Consider the following 21,798-nt stretch of genomic DNA (forward strand, 5'->3'; position numbering starts at 1 on the left):
TTATCCAAAAACATAAACCTCATCAATTGCAATTATAATGATAAAAGTGTGCAGCAAAAATGTATGGTGTCCCTTAAATCTCAAAATCTATCGAATTGGGGTATAAAAAAAACGACTTTAAATAATATAAAATTATCTAATAATATTGAAAATCTCCAAAAAGAATATTTTACAATAGCATCACCTTTATGTCCTCACAAGTTTCAAAACAGCATTCAGATGATGTTGCATTTGTGTTAACATGGTTAAACCAGCAAAACCTACCTATTTTAAAGCATTGCAATTAGCAAAAATGTTGCCTAAATATAACATCGCAATTGTTAGATATGGCTTCACCTTGTTCAATGGTACAGGACCAAACTCAGATAATATGTAGTTCATTATTCAACACCAATGATGTTTGGTTGGATGATTTCCAACAGCGAAAAACCTTTTTACAGTACATTAGCTGTTAAAGAATAACTTGTGTGTAACATGAGTTTCAGATTAAGAAACATTTGTGCGATTTTTACCAAGAAATTCATCAAACTCTTGAGTTTGGAATTTGCCTGAAATATTTGCTCCACACCAAAATGTCTGACCTCAGTCCAGGCATTACCACAACTCTTTGGTGTATCCGATGATGAATCAGACTTTGAAGAACATTAAATAAATTACCGTATTTTTCACACTATAAGGCGCACCTAAAAGCCTTTTTTTTTTTTTTCAAAAGCTGACCATGCGCCTTATAATACAGTGCGCCTTATTTATGGATCAATATTAATTCGCTAAGTCTTGCAACTAATCCAAGCAGCCGCCGACTAGATTTTCCCCCGAACGCGAGTAGTCCGCGATGTATGCTGGGATTTATATACCGGCGTTTCATTGGCTAACCAATGTGCCAATCATCATTTGAATCGATCACTATTGGCTAAAGTAAAGGGGGCGGATCTTTTTTATCATTTACAGGCTTGCATAGGCTAAGGGGCAAAACAAAGCCTGCAATTGGCCGAAAATGATGAATGTGAATAGCAAGTTTGGTTGTCTACGGCATAAAGAAAACATTCTGTATTTGTAAATATTTTACTCTCCTGGATTTACTACACTCACGGATATAAGAGGACCGTGGTTGCACATTATTATTGAACACAACGACTTTGGTGAGCTACTCCAGCTACATATTTTCCAAGTTTCTTGCTTCAGACTGAACTGGATGTTTTCTGTGATAAGCGGTGCAGATAATGGATGTCTATTTTTAAATTAAACTCAATTCCAAGTGTTTATTGTCATATGCACAGTAAAGTTGCGAGCGAATAAGAAAATAGATACTAAGGAATGGTTGGCATTTCTTGAATCCCAAGACTTTAACCTTCCGAATGATATTTGGAACGAGGCATTTGAGTGACATCGTACGAACACCGCATCCGCACGTGTCTACGACACGAATTTGCTTCTTTGCAAGCTTTCGGAATGTTAAGGGGGTAATAAGTCTGACTGAACTATCTGACTGTTTTGTCGACGTTCCCATTGTAGCGCCTTATAATCCGGTGCGCCTTATCTATGGAAGTTATAGGACCAAAAACTATTTTTTGGGGGTGCGCCCTATAACCCGGTGCGCCCTATAGTGTGGAAAATACGGTAATTGTAAATTTGTCAAAAATATATGTGGTTGTTTATGTAGGCCACATGCATTCAACAACATTTGTCACTTACAATACTTAGTTTAAGCTGAGAATGTTTTAACTATTTTTACTCAAAAATAAGGGGTGTGCATTATACAGGAGTGTGTGTTATACAAAAATTAATATTGTACTTTGTTTTTTAGAACGATTTGAAAATAGTGTATCTCTGCATTTCATTGGTCACAGTTGAATTTTCTTGACCCACCTTGTTTGGCTAGCTCCTCCCCCCAAAGCCTCCTCTCCGCCCTGAGTCCTTCTATGACAGACTCCTGCGCACTGAGCTGTGTCGACAGTCGGGCTTTGTCCTTCTTCAGCGCCTCCATTTGAAGGCGCAAACGGTGGTCTTGATTCAAGTCGGCCTCCAGAGCCTTAGCGCGTTTCTGCGAGGAGTAGTGTCAATTTCACCATTTAATCAATTTAACCTAAAACATTGATGGCTACCTTGAACTCAGTAAAAGCTTCCTTTTTGGCCTTGACAAGCTCCGAGATGTGGCTCTTCTGCTCTTTGACCATTGCTGTGAGCTCCTGCACGAGGGAGGCGGATTTCTTCTCCGCTTGCTGCGACTGAGCCAGAATCACTCGCAGCTCTGACACCTCTGCCGTTCTTTGATCGTACTCTTTCTTAACCTGAAATAAATATAGGAATTACTCATAGATTTATGTTGAGCTATGTGGAATCAACAATAAATAACACACATGATGGTGTATGATCGCATGACAATATTCTAGTATGGCATGTTGACATTTACTGGCAGACCTCTGAGAAACGTGCAGCCTCAATGGTGAGCCCCAGGCGGAATTCATTTTCCAGAGCTGCATAGGCTTTCATGCCTTCTTCCACTTTGCACTTCAACTCAGACTCCCTCTCAGCGTGTGTTTGCCTCTCAGACGCAACTTCTTTTGCCACTGCTGCCAAGAAGTCTGTACCGCTCGGCTGCAGCCTCATTTCAATCTGCTTTCTAGGGATAAGTTTATGTATGAATTAAATTAAACTATACAAAATGGACATGCTTAAGGTTTTCAAAAGCCAGCAGGGAGCTCACCTATGCTCTTGTTCCCGGCATGCCAGCAGCTCCTGCAACTGCTGCACTTTGGCTTTCTGGAGATCCAACTCATGCTTAAGAACCCCTACCTTGTTCTCTAAATCCTGCTGCCTCTTCATCTGTAATAAGGGAAAACAAATAATAAATACATTTTGGGAATTGGACACCTAAATTGATGAATAGCATATTTTAGGAATAATTTGGGCCCTGTGGTGAGGGGCCCTCTCCTTGTGAGAGGTAAAAGAATTCTCCCACCATGGTCCGCTGTGTGTCGTAAGAGGCGACTAAAGTGGAGGAAGCGAGGGGACTGGGGATCCTCTCCTCTCTATCTCTACTCCCTAAGAGACAGCAAGGCAAAGAAAGGGGGGCAGGAGACCGAAAGGTCTCGCAAACCCTAGTTATAGGGTCATTAAATGTGAGAGAATGTGGATGTAAAGCGACTGAGTGGAAGAAAGAGGAGATCTGAAGGATGATGACTAAAAGGAACGTTGATGTGTTAGCCTTGAGTGAAACAAAGATGAAATGAATGGGTGAATTACAGCTTGGAGGTATGTATGGTAAAGGTCTGGAGTTACGGGTGGACATGCTAGAGAAGGAGTGGCTGTGCTTGTGAGTGAGAAAGCAAAGGAAAAACTGGTGGAGTGGAAAGAGATATCTTCCAGATTGATGTGGGTGAGGTTGAAGTGGGGTGTAGAAGTATGGATGTTTATAAGTGCATATGGACCTGGTTCAGAAAGAAGCGCCGAGGAGAGAGAGGAGTTCTGGAAGGACTTGTCCGAATGTGTGGCAAGTGCGATAGAAGGGTGGAAAGTGGTAATACTAGGTGACCTGGATGCTAGAGTGTGTGATGAAATGGTTGAAAATGTGATTGGTAAATATGGAGTACCAGGAAGAAATCAGAGTGGGAAGAAATTGATTGAGTTATGTGTGGAAAATGAGTTGGTGATTGGTTTGTTTAAAAAGAGGGACGTGAATAAGTATACCTTTGTCAGAGTGGATAGTGCCAAGATGGTGGACAGAGCACTGATGGATTATGTAGTGGTTAAGAAAGGGATGTTAAGTAGATTGTTGGATGTGCATGTTTACAGAGGTGAAATGAGTGGTATGTCTGATCATTTTTATGTGGAAGGAAAACTGAGAATAGATGGATCGTGGAGGGCTAGTTATAAGAAGAGTGTGAGGGAAGAGGTGAAAATGTCAGAGTTGAATAGGGATGAAAAGGAAAGAGAGTTTAAAGAGAGGATAAGGGAAGAGTATGAACGGGTTAGTAGAAGAGAAATGGAGAGTGTGGAAATTGAATGGAAGTGGTTTAAAGAGGAAGTGTTGAGGAGTGCAAAAGAAATGTGTGGAATGAGAAAAGTTGGTCGAGGTATTAGGAAAGGAAGTCAATGGTGGAATGATGAGGTATCAGAGGCGGTGACAGAAAAGAGACATGCCTTTGAGGAGTGGCTGCAAGATAAGAGTGGCGATGCGTATGAAAGGTATAAAGTGAAGAAAATGTTGGTAAAAGCGGAAGTGGAAGCAGAGAAAAGTAAAGCAAATTATGAATGGTGTCGAAAGATAGGAGTGAACTTTGAGGAAAGGAGAAAAGTGTTCTGGAAAGAAGTGAAAAGAGTAAGAAACAGTGAGTCTGGAAAGAAAGAGAAAGATAAGGATGGACGAGATGGGCAGAGTATTTTGAGGAGTTGCTAAATGTGGAGGACGGGAGAGAAGTGAGAGTCGAGGCGATCAATGGTATGGAGAGAATGCCCGTGTTGGGTGATTTAAATGTGAAGCCTGTGGAAACATGGGAGGTGCAAGAGGCAGTGAAAGAAATGAAAGGGGGGAAGGCACCTGGGTTGGATGGTTGTACTGCTGAATGCCTAAAAAAGGTGGCACAGCTATGATTGACTGGTTAGTACTCTTGTTGAATGTATGCTTTTTAAGTGGTGTGGTTCCTGTTGATTGGTGTAGTGCATGTGTGGTGCCATTGTATAAGGGTAAAGGTGATAAGTATGATTGTAGCAGTTCGAGAGGTATCAGTTTGTTGTCTGTGCCGGGTAAGCTGTATGGAAGAGTCTTGATTAAGAGAGTGAGAGAAAGAACGAATGAGGTGGTGATGGAAGAGCAGAGTGGTTTCAGGAAAGGAAGAGGATGTGTGGATCAGGTGTTTGCAGTACGACAGGTGCGTGAGAAATATTTTGCAAAAGGATGGCTTTCATGGATTTGGAAAAGGCGTATGACAGAGTTGATAGAGAGGCGTTATGGCAAGTGATGTATGGAGTGGGTGGAAAGATGTTGGAAGCATTGAAGAGTTTTTATATGAACAGCAGAGCATGTGTAAGAGTAGGGAGTGAGACAAGTGAGTGGTTCCCTGTGTTGACTGGTGTGAGACAGGGGTGTGTGATGTCACCATGGCTGTCTAATGTGTACATGGATGGTGTGGTGAGAGAGGTGAATGCAAGAGTATTTGGCAGATGTGTAGACATGATGGACAACAGTGGAACAGTGTGGCAGGTAAGTCAGTAGTTGTTTGCAGATGACACAGCTTGTGGCTGATTCTGAGGAAACATTGAGAAGGTTGGTAACGGAGTTCGGAAGAGTATGTGATAGGCGTAAGTTATGTGTGAATGTTGGGAAGAGTAAGGTGATGAAGTGTTCACGTGATGGAGTGGGCATGACGTTAGAAATCAGGTTGCATGGACAGGTGCTGGAAGAAGTTGAAAGCTTTAGGTACTTGGGTTGTGATGTGGATGGATGGTGTTATGAGTGCACTGCAGGAAAGAGGTCAAAATATAATGGAAGCTAGAGCTCTTGTTGGTGATAGAAAGGAGTGGAGAGGTGTTGTGGGTAGGTAGGTAGGTAGGTTTTTCTCAATCACTTATGTGGCATTCAAATAAATTTAATTGAAGTGAATGTCTAATCCCGTTGATCTGCATTAATTCTACCCACAATATGTTTTGCATTACTGTATGCAAGCAGAACAGCCCAGCATTGCCTGGAATTCTTCCTGGGCTAGGTTTTTGGGGTTGTCAGTAAGCCGAGTGTGCCGCATCCTGGAAAAGAGCCGGAATTCTCATTACTAATCGCTCGTCCGAAAAGGACCTGGCAAAACTAACTCGCTAGCCGAAAAACCCCTCTAGCCCGGCTCTCTTATCGCTCCGTGGCCCAGTAACAGCTCGCAGAAGTATGGCTTCCCACTCTGCTGTGAATGAAGTGCCACGTTGAGCAAATGGCTACATTTTTTTTTTAAAACAAAACCCAGCCTGACCAGCTCTCATCAGCAATGAGCGACGCCACTTGCAACGCACACATTTTGGGAAATCACGGCCCCCAAGTAGAATATTAGGCAAGGTCGGGCCACGTGGTATGATTCGAATAATACATGTAGCCAAATATGCAAGGCACCCAAGAAACAGACTCAGAAGACTCTTCTAAATTATTTATAATCTCGTTTAACAACATTAAATATTTTTAAATGAATAATAAACCATTACACAAAGAGAAAGAGATAAATGGAGAAGATGATAAGAAACAAGATTGAAATACTAAACCATCATGATAGTGTAATAATGATGGGAATAAAAACATGCTGTGTTTTTGAACATACAAGCAGTGACGAAAAAAGGCTAGGTTCATGTCCCATTCCCTAACAGTATTATGATCTTGTAAATCACAATGCTGCATTCAACTATCTGGTCAAAAAATTGTTTTTTAAAAGATAAAAGTAATGAACTTCCTCAAAAAGAAGTCTCAAAATGTAAACTATTTAATGGCCGTGTGGCTTTTTATATTGTAACATGGATGACTATTATTTGTGCGGAGTTTGCATGTTCTTCCCATGCCTGCGTGGGTTTCCTCAGGACACTCTGGTTTCCTCCCATGATCCAAAAAACATACATGTCAGGTTAATTGGCCTGTCCATAGGTGTGAATGAGCGAGTGAGTTGTCTGTGTGCCCTGCCCACTACCTGACGATAGTCTGAAAGGGCTCCAGCACCCCACGACCCTAGTGGGGATAAGCGGCGCAGATAATGGATGGATATTGCTATTATCCAAACATCCCAATATTTCAATAGCCCCAAATATTCAGTGTGTTTGTGTTTACCTCTTCGGCTCCCTGACGTTCCCGCAGCGCCTGTGCGTGGGCAAAGTCTTCCTCCAGTCGTCTGAGTGCGTGCTTGTAACGCTCCTCGCTGCTGCGTGCCTTTTCCAGCTGCTGGCACAGCGAGCGGCACCTGCCATCCAGCTGCTCTACACGCGTCTCCATCTCGCAGCGTGTTGATCTCTCTTTCAACAGTAAGTCTTTGAGCCTGGATAGAGATGCAGTCATCACTCATAGTGGACTTGATTATTGTATACGATCATTAAGAGAGCCAGGGCAAAGACTAAAACTCCTGGCATATGCTTGGCAACATGCGTGTAATTGATGTCATAATGAAGATTGATCTATAAAATTGCTAACAACCTGGATTGAAAGGTATTCACAAATTCTTAAACATGCAAAATGTGAGGAAATAGTACATGTTTTTTGCATAGAATCTACTGGACTGTCTCAGAAAAATTGAATATTGTGATAAAGTTCTTTATTTTCTGTAATGCAATTAAAAAAACAAAAATGTCATACATTCTGGATTCATTACACATCAACTGAACTATTTCAAGCCTTTTATTATTTGAATATTGCTGATTTTTGAGAAATGTCTTTTTGTGTCTTACCCTCCTGATGGAGGGTATCAATGATGGTCCTCTGGACAGCAGTTAGATCAGCAGTCTTCCCCATACTTGTGATTTAGTTTACTGAACCAAGCTGAGTGTTTTTAAGGCTCAGGAAACCCTCGCAAGGTGTTTCGAGTTAATTAGATGATTCAGGTGATTAGTTGAATAGCCTACTTGTATACTTTTTCATGATATTCTAATATTTTGAGATAGGATTTTTGAGTTTTCTTAAGCTGTAAGCCAAATTCAGCAATATTAAAAAAATAAAAGGCTTGAAATAGTTCAGTTGATGTGTAATGAATCCAGAATGTATGACATTTTTGTTTTTTTAATTGCATTACAGAAAATAAAGAACTTTATCACAATATTCTAATTTTCTGAGACAGTCCAGTATATATTTAATTGATATATTCCAATTATTTTCCGAGATAATAACTTTAACCTGTTACGTCATTGGAGGAAAACAAGCACCCTGGCAAAGAAGTCGGCCGTTTTGTTTTACATGTTAATTAGTTGAAGAAGTGTTTTAGGCAAAGTTTTGGTAGTTTTTGTGGCAAATGTCTAGGCGTTGTGTAGCAGGTGGAGGCAGTAATGCAACAACAGCCGGCGAGCAGACAGAAAGGGGGTAACAGGCCAAAAAAAAAAAAAAAAAAAAAAAAACAAACAAACAACAGGGGGCTAACTAAGATCAATCAACGAAAGGCGGCCGCAAATACACACATTGCTCAGCCGGGCTAAGTGCTAAACAACAAAAGCGGCAACTGCAACGGTTACGGCAATAAACATAAAAGCAGCCGGGAATAAACCAAAGGCCTTGGCAAACAGCGCTAATGCCGGGTTAGTCGTCCAAACAACAAACAGTGGGCAGCCAACAAGCGCCAACAAGGAGCAAACAAATCAGGAAAGCCCTTGGTACCTTCAACGCTAACCAGGAGTAGCAGTACAAAATAACAACTGTGACACACGCGGCAAAAAACTCAAACAATTGCTGTCCGTTTTGGAGGTCACTTCACATGGTGTTTTAATGGGATTTGCCATTGTGAACGTGTTGTGTTCCTTCAATGACTTCACAGCTCCACAGAAAACAATCCAGATGGCTCAAATTTGAGACTAAATTTATCAAGTCCCATGTAGCGTTGGATTATTTTGCAACTATTTCCAATTATTTGCATAATTGTGGGGAGGAACACTATGCTTTCGGTGATCAATTGGAAAAAAAATCTCTTTGGGAACACATTTAAAGATTTCTCCAATGTATAATACACAAATCAAATTTGTTATTGGAGGGGTAGGCGACATGATCATTTTAGATCGTTGAGGATGTTATCGTAACTGGGATTACAGTCTATGGGGCCGATTCCATACAGTTGAGTTTCCACTTTGGATTTAGTTGATATACTCATGACCTATCAGCACAATTCCAAAGAAGCTTAAATAAATAAGTATAGGTTAAATAGTTGATCATGACTGACTACACAATAATGATGAATGCCTGACATAGTTGCGGTCCCTACTTATTTTTTATTTTTTACAAACCAGTTCTACTCAAATGTGCTTTTATAGCCGGAAATATTGAACGTGTGAAAAAAAAATATTTTACTTTTTATTTTTTAATTGATGCAAAACAGTATTAAACATGAATACCTGAAGCTCTCATAATTTCCATTTTTTAAAGAAATATTCACTTGGAATAGAAATGGAAAGATTAAGCTGTTGAGCTGCACAAGTGTCATCAATGTGATATCTCATACCGGTCAGTGGTGTGCACGGCCATACTCTGCAGGTCTTTTTCCTCGCTGACCTTTGTCTTCAGGCACTTGAGTTCATCCGTCAGCTTGACAACAGCCTGCTCGGCCTTCCAGCGCCTCTCCCTCTCCTGATCACGATCCTCCACAATAGCCTGATGTGTATGCAAACTTCCAGAAACCCAAGCAAGACACACAAACCATAAAAATGCAAACAACATCAACAGTGTACCTTGTAGGACTCCTCCTCACGAGACTTGTATTTCGCATCAATTGACTCCTTGCCAGTTTTAAGTGTGACCCTTTTTGTGTAGACTGATGCAGCAACATCCCCTTTGGCAGTGGTAGAAGACCATCTGACAGCAGGCTTTGTTACCTTCCGTTTAAGATTCTCTTGATCACTGTGCATAAAACAGATTTGACCGTATCAAACAAGATGACAAATTCCGCACTGATTATTTATAGAAACAAAACATTTGGCACACACACACAAAATACAATTAAACAATATAGGGACGTATTAAAAATATCTACAGTATAAAGAAGAGGTAAGGTCGGGTCTAAAAAAAATCCAGCCCGACCCGACCTGCAAGTAGAAAAGCCCCAATCAGCTCGAGACCGACAGATTGATTTGAGGGACCAGGCCTGAAGTGAACCTGAAGCTGCAACTCAGTGGCGCGTGTACTTTGGCGCCAAAGTGGGCGCTTCAACGCTGAAGTTGGCGCTTTGGTGTCGATGTGGGCACTTCAGCGCCAAAGCTCTGTGCTGAAGTACACCTTCAGGTTCACTTCGGCCTCGGCCCCTCAAATCGATTATGCACTTGGACTTCGGTGCCCAAGTGCAGAGCCAAAGTGCAGCGCCGTAGTGCAGGGCTGAAGTGTGTTACTCAAGTAAAAGTAATATTACGTCAGAATAATATTACTAAAGGAGGCGTTTAAAGTAGTAACACCTCCCAAAGGAAGGCGTCCAGGAGGTATTCTTATCAGATGAGCCACCTTAACTGGCTCCTCTCAATGTGGAGGAGCAGCAGTCCCTCCCAGATGAAAGAGCTTCTTACCTTATTTCTAAGGGAGAGGCCAGCCACCCTGTACAGGACTCATTTCAGCCACTTGTATCTAGGATCTTGTTCTTTTGGTCATTACCGACAATTCATGACCAAAGGTGACAGTCAGAACGTAGCTCGACTGGTAAGTCCAGAGCTTTGCCTTTCGAGTCAGCTTCTTCTTCACCACATTGAGCCCCATAATCCGGAGGCAACCTCCACAGGGCTCTCTGAGGAGCACGTCTGAATGCCTTCTCTAAGTCCACACAATACATGTAGACTGGATAGGCAACTCCCACAGACCCTTGTGGACTCTGCAGAGTAAGTAAACCTGGTCTACTGTTCCGAGGCCCAGACGAAAACCACACTGCTCCTATTAGATCCGAAATTCAACGTCCTGGCAGACCTTACTCTCAAGTACCCCCTTACCAGGGAGGCTGAGAAGTGTGATTCCCCTTTAGTTGGAACACACTCTCCCGCCCCCTTTTTTGAAAAGAGGGAACACCACCCCAGTCTGCCAGTCCAGAGGTACTGTCCCCGATGTCCACGCCATGTTGCAGAGGCGTGCCAACCATGACACGGCCACAACATCTAGAGCCCTAATGAATTTCGGGCGGATGTCATCCACCCTCGGGCCTTGCCACTGAGCTATTAAACCAACCCAGTGACCAGGGCAGAAAGTGGGGTCGAGTCTGATTTAGGCTTAAGTTCTTACCTCTTGTTGAGTTAAGGATAAAATATTGAAAGCCAATATTAGTTAATTACCTGTCTGATCTCTTGTTCGTCCTTGTTGATGCAGGCTTACGATATTTTGGAATGGCAGAGCGAGTGTCTTTTTCTTTGCCACTCTCGTACTCGCTGTCTGTTGTGGGGGCAACGCCATTCAAGGACTCCTGTGCTCTTATTGCAGTGTCACTAGGTTGAGTGGACGTGTGCCTTGCAGAGTTCTGGGGGAGATAATAAAATGTATTTAATAGGTTTCTGTTAATCCACATTAAAAACTCCAAACTTGTTCTAAACATCATTTCTATGCATACATTAATGTTACAAACAAAAATCTCTCTGTAACAATAGTGTTTGGTGCTAAAAAAAAAGCACCTGCAGAATAAGCTGGACCTGCTGCTCCAGTTTCTCTACCCGCTCTTTGTTAACAGCCAGCGTTCTGTCCACGCATGCCGAGTGGGCCTCATCCTGCTGCAGTTGCTGCCGGATGCGTGCAGCCACTGAATCAGCAAAAGATTCCCGGTCGATGCTCGGTACAAAATGTGTCAGAGATTCCTTAATACCAGGCGTGGTCAGGACAGCATCCTATAGCAAGAAATATATATTTTTCCATTTAATTAGAGATGAAACAGAAGAAAAAAATTGTCATGTTAACAAAATAAAATAAAAAAGCTGAAGGTGACCAGTACACTGATTGGGATTTTTTTTCCACAGGTAATCATATGTAAAGGTTACAAAAGTTGAAAATCAACAATATGATTAACCCATCCACATTGACCTTCAACAGTGGGCAAGTGAAACCCTGGATTGGTGCCAATCAATCAGAATAAATATACAAAACAAGAAAAAAGAAAATTAAAAACAGGCCAGGACCATAGAATCCGAATAAAGCTGTGGGTTTTTAAGTTAACTTATTATTTAAACTCACTACTTCATTGTTACGGGCATCAGGGAGCAGGAGGAGATCCACATAGTTCTCCAGCCCAGGTATATCACTCGGACTGTCAGTTGGGGAATATGATTGTTGTCCTAGACGATCTATGCCGTCGAGAAAGGTGATTTGTGGCAGCGAATGCATCAACATCTCACGGTAACCTGTGATAAACCACACAGCGCATTGAACTACAAATAGGAAATGCAAAGGCACCTGGGAAGATGGCTATCTCATGTCCAAATTCAGCATCACAACTGTATTACTATTCCTTTGAGTAAAGAATCTGATTTACAATAGAAGTAGTAAACAATTCAGATAAGATGATCAACTTTGTTACATGACAACTAGCTTCTTACAAACATTTTCTAAGGATCCAAAGTATCAATATGAAAGTCACTGTCTCACCTGGAGTCGAGCACAGTGGGTTTTCCTTGCCCCTGTGGTTCAAAAATACTTCCTTCAACCCCTGCAATCCCAACAGACACTGCAGGAGGTGATCGATGTTGTCTAGCCGGTTGCTATGGACATGGAGGTACTGAAGCTTGCTTCTGGGCCCATGAAGCTGCAACAGGCCTGAAAGGCACTAGAAATCAACACGCTTGCCAATAAAAGAGAATTGTGGTCCTGCAAAGTCGCTAATGAGCTCACCGCTTAGGTCGTTTATTTGATTGAAAGACAAGTCTAACACGGTCAAATTGACCAGCCCGTTCAGTCCTGTGGGTCACAAAAAAGCTATGAAAAATAACATCAATGCAGTTTTGAGTGCTGTGGCTCAAAAAGTGGTACGGGTACTAGTAGTGCTATGCAAAGGACTCATTAGATACAAGACAGCAGTGTCTTGAGATACTAGATCAATTTTTTCTAAGCACAGGCTCGGAAACTTTTAACGCCCATTATTTTTGCACATAGATTAGAATAGACATACCACTATATAATCTCTTTTCAGCTTCCCACCCAAACACAAAAAATCAAAACATTGTGTGTCTGTGCACTCAAATAAGGAGAATACTCTCAAAAAAACAGAGAAACATTAGCAGGTAGTTTGAATGTAAATCATGAAACAGTTTGTGGAATCTTATTTGATGATTACTAATCATTTAATCCAGCAGCACCCTTTGTATGTGCCTGCCACGATCAAAGTCCTGCAGACAAGAGTAGAAATATGAAATGTGCTAAGTGTTGTTTTAGAAATTAAGGCACCGCTTTGTACATAAGTAGAAAAATAACATAGTCACTGTGTTTGATTGCTGGTCATATGGGATACAGTTAAGCCCTCATATGAGAAAAATGATTTAGAATCCAAGGCTTGCTGACACTGAGTACCTAATGATTACACATGTCTTGCAAGTGTGATGACAAAGAGTTATTTTTACCAAATATTGTTAAAAAATACAAATATTTCAGAGCAGGTTTCATATAGTCTGCCATTTCCCTCCCTCCCAAAGTATGTAATATTTTGTGCCATCTAGTGCTTTATGTTGAAAATGCATAGTGAATAATGTTCCTCCCAAAATAATCTCCTTTTATTATAATAAAGTAACGGTAAGTTCTACTAAATAAAATATCTAATATACGAGTTAAATTTCATAGCTCAACTTGATGATTTAGTTCTTCAAGCACTCTTTCTGATACCTTAAAGTAGGGTTAGAGAATTTAGCAAACATTGTTAGCCTCCGGTGCTAATTGTAGATGGACCTCTTCAGACCTAAGGCCACTGGCGATTATATTCTTTGCCTTTAGCATCGATGTACGGGGGCACTTGATGCAGGAAAATGCATCTATTGTAAACACTGTGGTGACATCTGAAAACATTTATGTCGCCCTTGTAGAGGAGAAATTAGTCAATGTTTTTGCAAACATTGTTTATATAATACAATGGCAGCACGGCGGGGCGGTGGTTAGTGCGTGTGCGGCACAATTCTGAAGTCATGGGTTCAAATCCAGCTACCAACCTTCCTGTGCGGAGTTTGCATGTTCTCCCTGTGCTTGCGTGGGTTTCCTCCAGGCACTCCGGTTTCCTCCCACATTCCAAAAACAGGCATGTCAGGTTAATTGGCCGGTCGAAATTGTCCCTAGGTGTGAATGAGCGAGCGAATTGTCTGTCCCTGTGTGCCCTGCGACTGGCTGGCAACCAGTTCAGGGTGTCCCCTGCCCACTGCCTGGAGATGGCAGGGATGGGCTCCAGCACTCCCGCGACCCTACTGAGGATAAGCAGTGCAGATAATGGATGGATGGATTTTTATAATACAATACAGGAGCAGAACAGGGGGTTTGATGTTACTTTGTTCAATATTGACTTATGTCGTTGTTCCCCAAAATATTAATTAAATCCAAAACCTCACTTCCCCTCCATTGAATGCTTTCCGTGTTTTCATCCCCATGGTGTGTTGATTTCTACGCTACATGGAAGAACATGGAAACCGAGCAGAAGTGAGAGAATTGAAGGTTAATGAATGGATGGTTCGCAAGTAGAAGAAGCTGAAAAACGAACTCCGACAAGTAAGGAAAACACAGCTGAGCTTACGTGGAATTAAAGCGAAGTGGCCCGAGTTGGAGGAAAAACCCGAGCAGTGGATCGTTGAGCAAAACACAACAGTAAAAGAGGACTTTTCAGACCACGTTTTGCGTATCGCCCCAGTGCTCTTTTAAAAATGTTTGTTTTATTCGCGTGTTTCACTTTTGTTATCAATGCTTAAATAAACCAGAGCCAAACTGAGTTTTGCTCCGACTGTATTTTTAAAATACGCACACCTGTATGCTTGTCTGTCTTGTTCTAAGACGGCAGCAAGAGAGCACGCATGCCCAAAATTCAGGTGCACCCTATGTATCCAGAAATAGAACTAGCGACGGAGACAGTGCCTTTTAACACGGTGAACCCTACGGTCGTGAAAATATGGAACTTAAAATATTTAAACGTTTTCAGTCCTCAATTTATAGATCTGAATAGGAAAGCAGTGGAAGTTACACGACACACTCCTCTTTCTGAGTGATTGTCAGGTCGCTAGACTTTTTTTAAACCTAGAAGAACAAGGACAAGCAAAATCAATTTGGCCCTTTACCGCGGGGACCACTAATGACAACAGCACAAAAACCATGTCTGTATTGAATTATGGCATTATTCTTCACAGTATGGTTGCTCATGCGATGTTGTCTAGAAAAATAGAGCTGCATTTTACATGACGCAGCCCTCATTTGCGCTTTCTTTTGGCATTATAGTATATATGTGCTTGTTTTTAAACTGCTCCGGTAGTCTCCATCTTGAATGGTCACATCATCCCAAAACATGTGACGTAAACCATTTGGAGTAGAGCTGAAAACAACTTCAGGTATGTGGGGGGCACGTCACTGTAGGTGTTCTGCAGCCAAAAGCGTCATTGCAAAATTCCCAGGTATGTGCCGGGCTTAACCGGTTATCTTGACATCAAAACTGTGATATGTAAAACACAAAAAGATAAAAAAAATGCTTCTGTAGTGTATAATAGGGTGTTCTCACCCTCAACCTTGGTGATTGCATTGCAGGATAAATTCAAAGTCCTCAGGGCTTTGAGAGAAGCAAGACCTTCAATCTTAGAGATGAGATTGGAGGAGAGGTCCAAGTGTCTCAGGAGCCACGCAGATGTCAGGCCCTCGATCCTGGGGATGCAGTTGCAGTGCAGGATGAGCGATGTGATGGTGGGACCCAGAGGAACCTCTAGCAAGCTACACAAAAAAGCACACTGCATTGCTTAGTCCATTAAAAACACTACAACTCTGTATGTTGGGTAGTTTGCACTTTGCAGTCCAAATATAATAAACAAGGAACTGAACACATGGTATATAAAATGCATGAGAAATAGCCAAAGACAAAAAAAAAATCAAGATGAGCAGAAATATTCGATGAGCTCTTAAAATCAGAAGAAACATTTTTAATAAATACACATAATACAACATTATCCAAAACCCACAAAAATGGTAAAACAAATGCAGAAATGTGAATGCTAATACACTTTAGACATGCATTTTTCATTACAAATTAGGGTTGCACGATTAACCGAAATCTAATTGATAACATGATGTGACTTGGTGCGATTGTGTAACTGTAAAACAGCAAGTTTTTATTTAGGTTTTGTAGTTTGTCATTTGAGTAATAGACTGATGGGTCAACTATAATTTTCACAGTTCCTGTTTTAACTGCGCTATACAGTAGAGAAAACTCGCTGGTGTGTGAATTAAGGCATTTTTTCCCACTCAGTTCTTATTGGGCTTAAATGGTTTATTGGTTAACTAAAATGTTTTTGTCTAGCCGCCCGGCTTCTGTGAGTGTGGAGCGGGTGGGCGGGGATGATGTGATCTAATGATCGCAATCCCCATGCTCGTATTTGTCAATCTACAGTGAGCTTTTACCAAATTTAAATTTCAAAGTTGTTCATACCAAGCAACTTCAGTGTCAGAATCCCTGAAAAACAAACGACACAACAAAATGTAAAGTAAAAAATATTTACTTCTCAGTGCACCAAATCATACAGTATGAAATATAAGAATAAACTATTAGCTTTTATACACATAACGAATTTAAAGGGAAGAAAAAAGATTCCTGGAAGCAGATTGTATCACTTTTTCTGTCAACCAATAATGAAGTCATAAAATAACCAAACCTCATGAATGTTTTTGGTGACAAATAACTAACTACCTGTTCCAATCACTCGATCAGAGAAAAACCAGAGTTGTAGAAATAACTGGAAACTCAAGAGAGTCATGACATTATTCACAAGTGAATATAAACTTTTGACCACAACTGTGTAACCGCCCCGAGACTGGGAGGTTGTGGTTCAAGCCTCGGTGGAGTCATACCTAAGACTTAAACATTGGTACCCATTGCCTTCCTGCTTGGCGTTCAGCATTAGGGGTTGGAATTGGGGGGTTTGGTCACCTAATGACTCCCAACACCTCAGTTGGTTTGAGCGAGGGGGCTGGGAGTCCCCTCCTCTGAATCAATCTCCCAAAAAAAGTCAGAAATGACTCTAGCCACCTCCCACTAGGGGGATATGGCTGTGGTATATATATATATATATATATATATATATAAACTAAAATATTTGCAGATCTACAATACATGTACAATACAAAACAATTGTATATTTTTAAAACCTGGACAGATTTACAGTAAAAAATGAAACAGAATCCCTGAAAAAAATGCAAAACATAAAATTTAACTTTGAAATATTAACCCCGCAGAGCTATAAATAAACTATAAAATATAAAAGAAAATACAATTCAATATTAACCAATTTTAAAACAGAACACCTGTATATTAGGCAAAAAAAAACATAGAAGCAAGGTGGCTAACAATTAGCTCATGTTATGTAAAATAAATGGAAATTTCTCGAGTGTCATGTTTAATTGTATGGCCCTTAATTCCAAGGAGTCTCAAAGGGCTTCACAGACCACAGGTTATTGCAAACTACAGACTATCATTTCACCATCCCCTGTTCTAAAACCTACATGAGGACAAGGAAAAACTCAAAAACCTCAACATTAGGAAAATGAAGAAACCCTGAGATGGGACTGCACATGAGGTAATCCCCCCTTCCAGGATTAGAAATCAGCAAAAATTTTGCAGGCCTTTTATCATTTTACTGCTTATTATGGCTTACTACCTACAAGTATAGTTTTTTATGATATTATAATACATAAGATGGAAAGCAGTGGAATGTTTTTTCAGAAAACCAAATGCAGCCAAATCATCCTCATCCAGACCTTAGCATCATCAGAGGCCCCCAGGTAAATTGTGCAGGAGTCCTCTGATCTAGACCTTAAAACATGCATACCCAAAGCCCATCCCAGGGGGGCAGTTACGGCCCACGATCACATTTTTATGGCCTCTTTCATAAAATTAATTATATGTAACCCGCTAGTAATGGTGACTGCAGTATAACATAAATTCGTACCCCCCAAAAAAATCACAGTTTCTACAATGATGACAGTCGCTCTTGGACTATCTATCCTTCGGCTTTCTGTGAGAAATTTAACCCACCCATTTTCTGACATGGCGACTGTCAATAAAAAAAGGAGAGTTGACTGTGAAGGCCGCTGTTCTCAGGACAAGTGGTAATTTGAGTATTTTTTTCTAAAAGAACTGCATCTGCCTAATTTGCTAGGAGACTGTGGCTGTTTTCAAAGAATACCAGACAAAACAAGCCGACAAGAAAAACCTAACTGGAAACAAAAGCTGTGAAAAGGTGAAACAAACTGGAAGCTGTTTTAACGGCAAGCTACGATGTTGTGATGCTGGTCACCACGCACTTCAAACCTTTCATGGAGAGTAAATGTATTAAAGACTGTTAGAAGAACAGGCTGAATGAAGAACAGGCTGAATGGTCGTCCCTCACACATTTTCAGCTTACCAAATCTGTCGTCGATTTCTAAAAAGTTTGGACACCACTGCCTTATAAGGGTGGTGTGTTATATTGATATCCTCCGAGTTGTACTAAAAAACTTTCATCCAGTAAAAAACTAAACAAAAAAACATTTGATTTAAATAAGAGGCAGAATACATTAACTATCATAACAATATTAATCTTTATAAAAAAATCAGAGGTCAAGAATTGTATTTATCTCTTTCACTTTGGAATCTATTCTTGGATCTACACCATGTTCTTCCGTCATCCATGCTTGTATCCCTTGTATCCCTGGCCCACACTTGTACCAGACTACACAGTGCCATCCAGTTGTCAATTATTACACATCGGGGCTTTAATGTCATGGCAATAAGTGGTTACAAAAATAGTAAAAAAATAAATATAATAATATTTGATGAGATATTTTGTTTTAATCTGTCAGCACATTTTTCATTATAATATTCAATTTCTTCCCTTATACTCTAAATATAATATATTTACAAATAAAAAGAGTAATCTCTTTTTCCTTTATTTTTTGACAATATTTTAAAAAGTAAACATTCCTGTACACCTATTGGAGTTTAAGTGGGAATGTAATGTCATGTTTTTGTTTTGATTCCTTTTTAAATGTATTTATTTTTATCCGTTTGTGTGCATTCGATGCATCTGTGTATTTGAGGTTCCGTTATGTTGAGTGAAGAGTTTTTTTTGTTCATACAGTATTATTAATGTTTTTGTACAGCACTTAAGAGTTGCATTCAGGTGTCTGAGCAGTAAATGGTAAATGGTCTGCATTTATACAGCACTTTTTAGGTCAATGAAGACCTCCCAAAGCGCTTTACAATGTGCTTCACACTTAACCATTCACACACACACTCACAGTACTATGCAAAAATATTTTGAAAAATCGTGAAGCCACGAGTAAAGAGAAAAGACGAACCGCGTTAAAGCCAGGGATTAAAGAAAATGAGTCCAAAATGCTAGACATCTGCTAACTAGGTTTTAAAAGGTAAATGCTAAAGTACCATAGACTATTAGAAAGTAACTACTACGGGACATAGTTCCGAACCGGTGCCAACTCGACGAAGTAAAAAACAAGTGCTTACCTCGAAATATTCTTGTCAATGAGACTTACTTCTTTTTCGTCCATAACATGCAGCGACTACAAAAAGGTTTCCAGCCACAAATGTGACTTGCGTCACCAATTCTGGTAAGCCTACATTTGCAGTGTGGTTGACGATTAATAAAAAAAAAATCAAGCGATACGCCGCGAATTAGTCTCTAAAAACTAACAAAACGTTAAATGGTTTTATTATAAAATTGCTAACATTTTACACTTTGTATGGCTTGTGTTGTTGAACTGGCCGCGCTTTTCCTGTTTACCTGACGTCATAGAGAGTAACTTCCGGGATGTCTGCCCTGTAAAATGCTACGCGTGCGCATTTGTGCTTTTGTATATTCACTTGGAGCCCCCAATAGCAAGAAGTTGCAAAGGACTGAACAGATATTTCACCATCCCCTGATGTGAGGGGAAAAACTACAAAACCTCAGTAAAAGAGTAATGAAGAAACCTCGAGAAGGGGCACTTACATAGGGTAATCTCCCTTCCACGGTGACATGCAAGGAATGTTGCAAGGGCAACAACAGGCAATACACATCAACATGAAACATAGGCAGAAGTGGGTAGAGTAACCAACATTTTTACTCGAGTTACTTCAGTAGGCAAAACTGACTTAATTGGAAGTTTAAGGTAGTTATCTAAATAATTACTTGATTAAAAGTAAAAGGAGCTACCGTACTCAAATACGAGTAACTGTAGCAACGTCTTATTTACTGATTCTTTTTTAACAACCATTTAAAAAAAAAACCATCAAAGTCTATACAATCAACAAACTAAATTTATTTCAATCATAGATTAGGAAATCAAGGTAAATTCGTGTAGGCTACTTTAATAAACAATACAATCGTTAGAGTATAAATCAAATAAGTAAATTAAGCCCAAATAGACTATTTTAAGCCCCGGGCTCTGCAGGCAGAACAAGCATTCCAGGGGTTAGGAACCCAACATGTTGAAAGAGCCATACTCGACAAAAAAAAAAAAAAAAAAATGGCAAGTGTCGCAAAAAAAAAAGATAGATAGATAGATACTTTATTCATCCCCTTAGGGAAATTCACGCTTCAGCAGTATCCTTGTGTTGAAAATAAAACAATAATAAAATAAAAGGAATATAATACATAAATACCCAATGTAACGTGTTGATAAAGAGTATTTAAATAGTGTTACGGAAGTTACACACTGTAATAAAAATAGGATAATGTGCAAATGTGGGGGTGTGGTTTAACGTGGGCTTTTACTCCCCCGGGTGTAGTTAAAGAGCCTCATGGCATGAGGAAAAAATGATCTCCTCAGTCTGTCCGTGGAACAAGACTGTGACAGCAGTCCATCGCTGAAGCTGCTCTTCTGTTTGGAGATGATGCTGTGTAGTGGATGTGATGAATTGTCCATGATTGACTGCAGCTTTTTCAGTATCCGTCTCTCAGCTAAAGTTGTCAGGCTGTCCAGCTCTGTGCCCACAACATAGCCCGCTTTCCTCACCAGTTTATCAAGACGAGAGGCATCCTTCTTCTTGGCGCTGCTTCCCCAACACGCTGCCGCATAGAAGAGGGCGCTTGCCACAACAGTCTCATAGAACATTTGTAGGAGCTTTTTGCAGATGTTAAAGGACGCCAGCCTTCTGAGGAAGTGCAGTCGGCTTTGACCTTTCCTGTATAGAGCTTCGGTGTTGGCAGTCCAGTCCAGTATATCGTCCAGCTGCACACCCAGGTATTTGTAGGTCTGGACAAATTCTACTCATTCTCCTTTGATAGTTACAGGAACCGAGTGAGTTCTAGTTCTCCTGAAGTCCACCACCATCTCTTGGGTCTTGGTGGTGTCCAGGTGCAGGTGGTTAGCGTCGCTCTATTGGACAAAGTCCTGAATCAATTTCCTGTACTCCTCCTCCTGCCCACTTCTGATACATCCCACGATAGCAGTGTCATCAGCAAACTTCTGCACGTGGCAGGACTCAGAGTTTTACTGAAAGTCAGACATATACAGGGTGAATAGGAACGGAGAGAGCACGGTCCCCTGCGGCGATTCTGTGGTGCTAACCACAGTGTCCAATGTACAGCCCCCCTGTTTCACATACTGGGGACTGCCTGTCAGGTAATCCGTAATCCATGCTACAAGGTGTGAGCTTACTCCCATCTCTGTCAGTTTACCACTAAGTAGCCGAGGCTGTATGGTGTTGAAGGCACTGGAGATGTCCAAAAATGTAATCCTCACAGCACCCTTGCCCCTGTCAAGGTGAGAGAGGGATCGGTGTAGCATGTAGACTATAGCATCCTCCACTCCCACCTTCTCCTGGTAGGCAAATTGCAGAGGGTTGATGGCGTGATGGACCTGTGGCCTCAGATGGTGCAGCAGCAACCGCTCCATGGTTTTCATGACATGTGATGTCAGGGCGACCGGCCTTAAGTCATTGAGTTCTTCAGGTCTTGATTTCTTAAGATAAGCCTGATAACGAATGAAATACA

General features: G+C 40.9%; 1 protein-coding gene across 2 annotated transcripts in view; it reads right to left on the minus strand.

Moving 5' to 3' along the window:
• lrrcc1 (leucine rich repeat and coiled-coil centrosomal protein 1) overlaps positions 1-19,638 on the minus strand; it is a 29,423-nt gene extending 9,785 nt beyond the window's left edge. Inside the window, exons 1-14 of one of the 2 annotated variants that reach the window (XM_088326593.1) lie at positions 19,329-19,638; positions 15,339-15,478; positions 12,494-12,559; positions 12,251-12,418; positions 11,840-12,006; positions 11,287-11,496; positions 10,954-11,135; positions 9,379-9,547; positions 9,153-9,301; positions 6,791-6,995; positions 2,705-2,823; positions 2,419-2,620; positions 2,103-2,288; positions 1,867-2,041 (exon numbers count right to left, since the gene is read on the minus strand). In XM_088326593.1, the coding sequence (XP_088182719.1) occupies positions 1,867-2,041; positions 2,103-2,288; positions 2,419-2,620; positions 2,705-2,823; positions 6,791-6,995; positions 9,153-9,301; positions 9,379-9,547; positions 10,954-11,135; positions 11,287-11,496; positions 11,840-12,006; positions 12,251-12,418; positions 12,494-12,559; positions 15,339-15,478; positions 19,329-19,372 (2,182 nt within the window). In that variant the 5' untranslated portion in view covers positions 19,373-19,638. Of the gene's footprint in view, positions 1-1,866; positions 2,042-2,102; positions 2,289-2,418; positions 2,621-2,704; positions 2,824-6,790; positions 6,996-9,152; positions 9,302-9,378; positions 9,548-10,953; positions 11,136-11,286; positions 11,497-11,839; positions 12,007-12,250; positions 12,419-12,493; positions 12,560-15,338; positions 15,545-19,328 lie in introns of both variants that reach the window. The other variant, XM_088326585.1, reaches the window with a different exon arrangement.
• Positions 19,639-21,798: the final 2,160 nt, after the last annotated feature.

This window comes from Urocampus carinirostris, chromosome 1, assembly GCF_059441175.1.
Source record: "Urocampus carinirostris isolate Australia breed hairy pipefish chromosome 1, RoL_Ucar_1.0, whole genome shotgun sequence".
NCBI lineage: Eukaryota > Metazoa > Chordata > Actinopteri > Syngnathiformes > Syngnathidae > Urocampus > Urocampus carinirostris.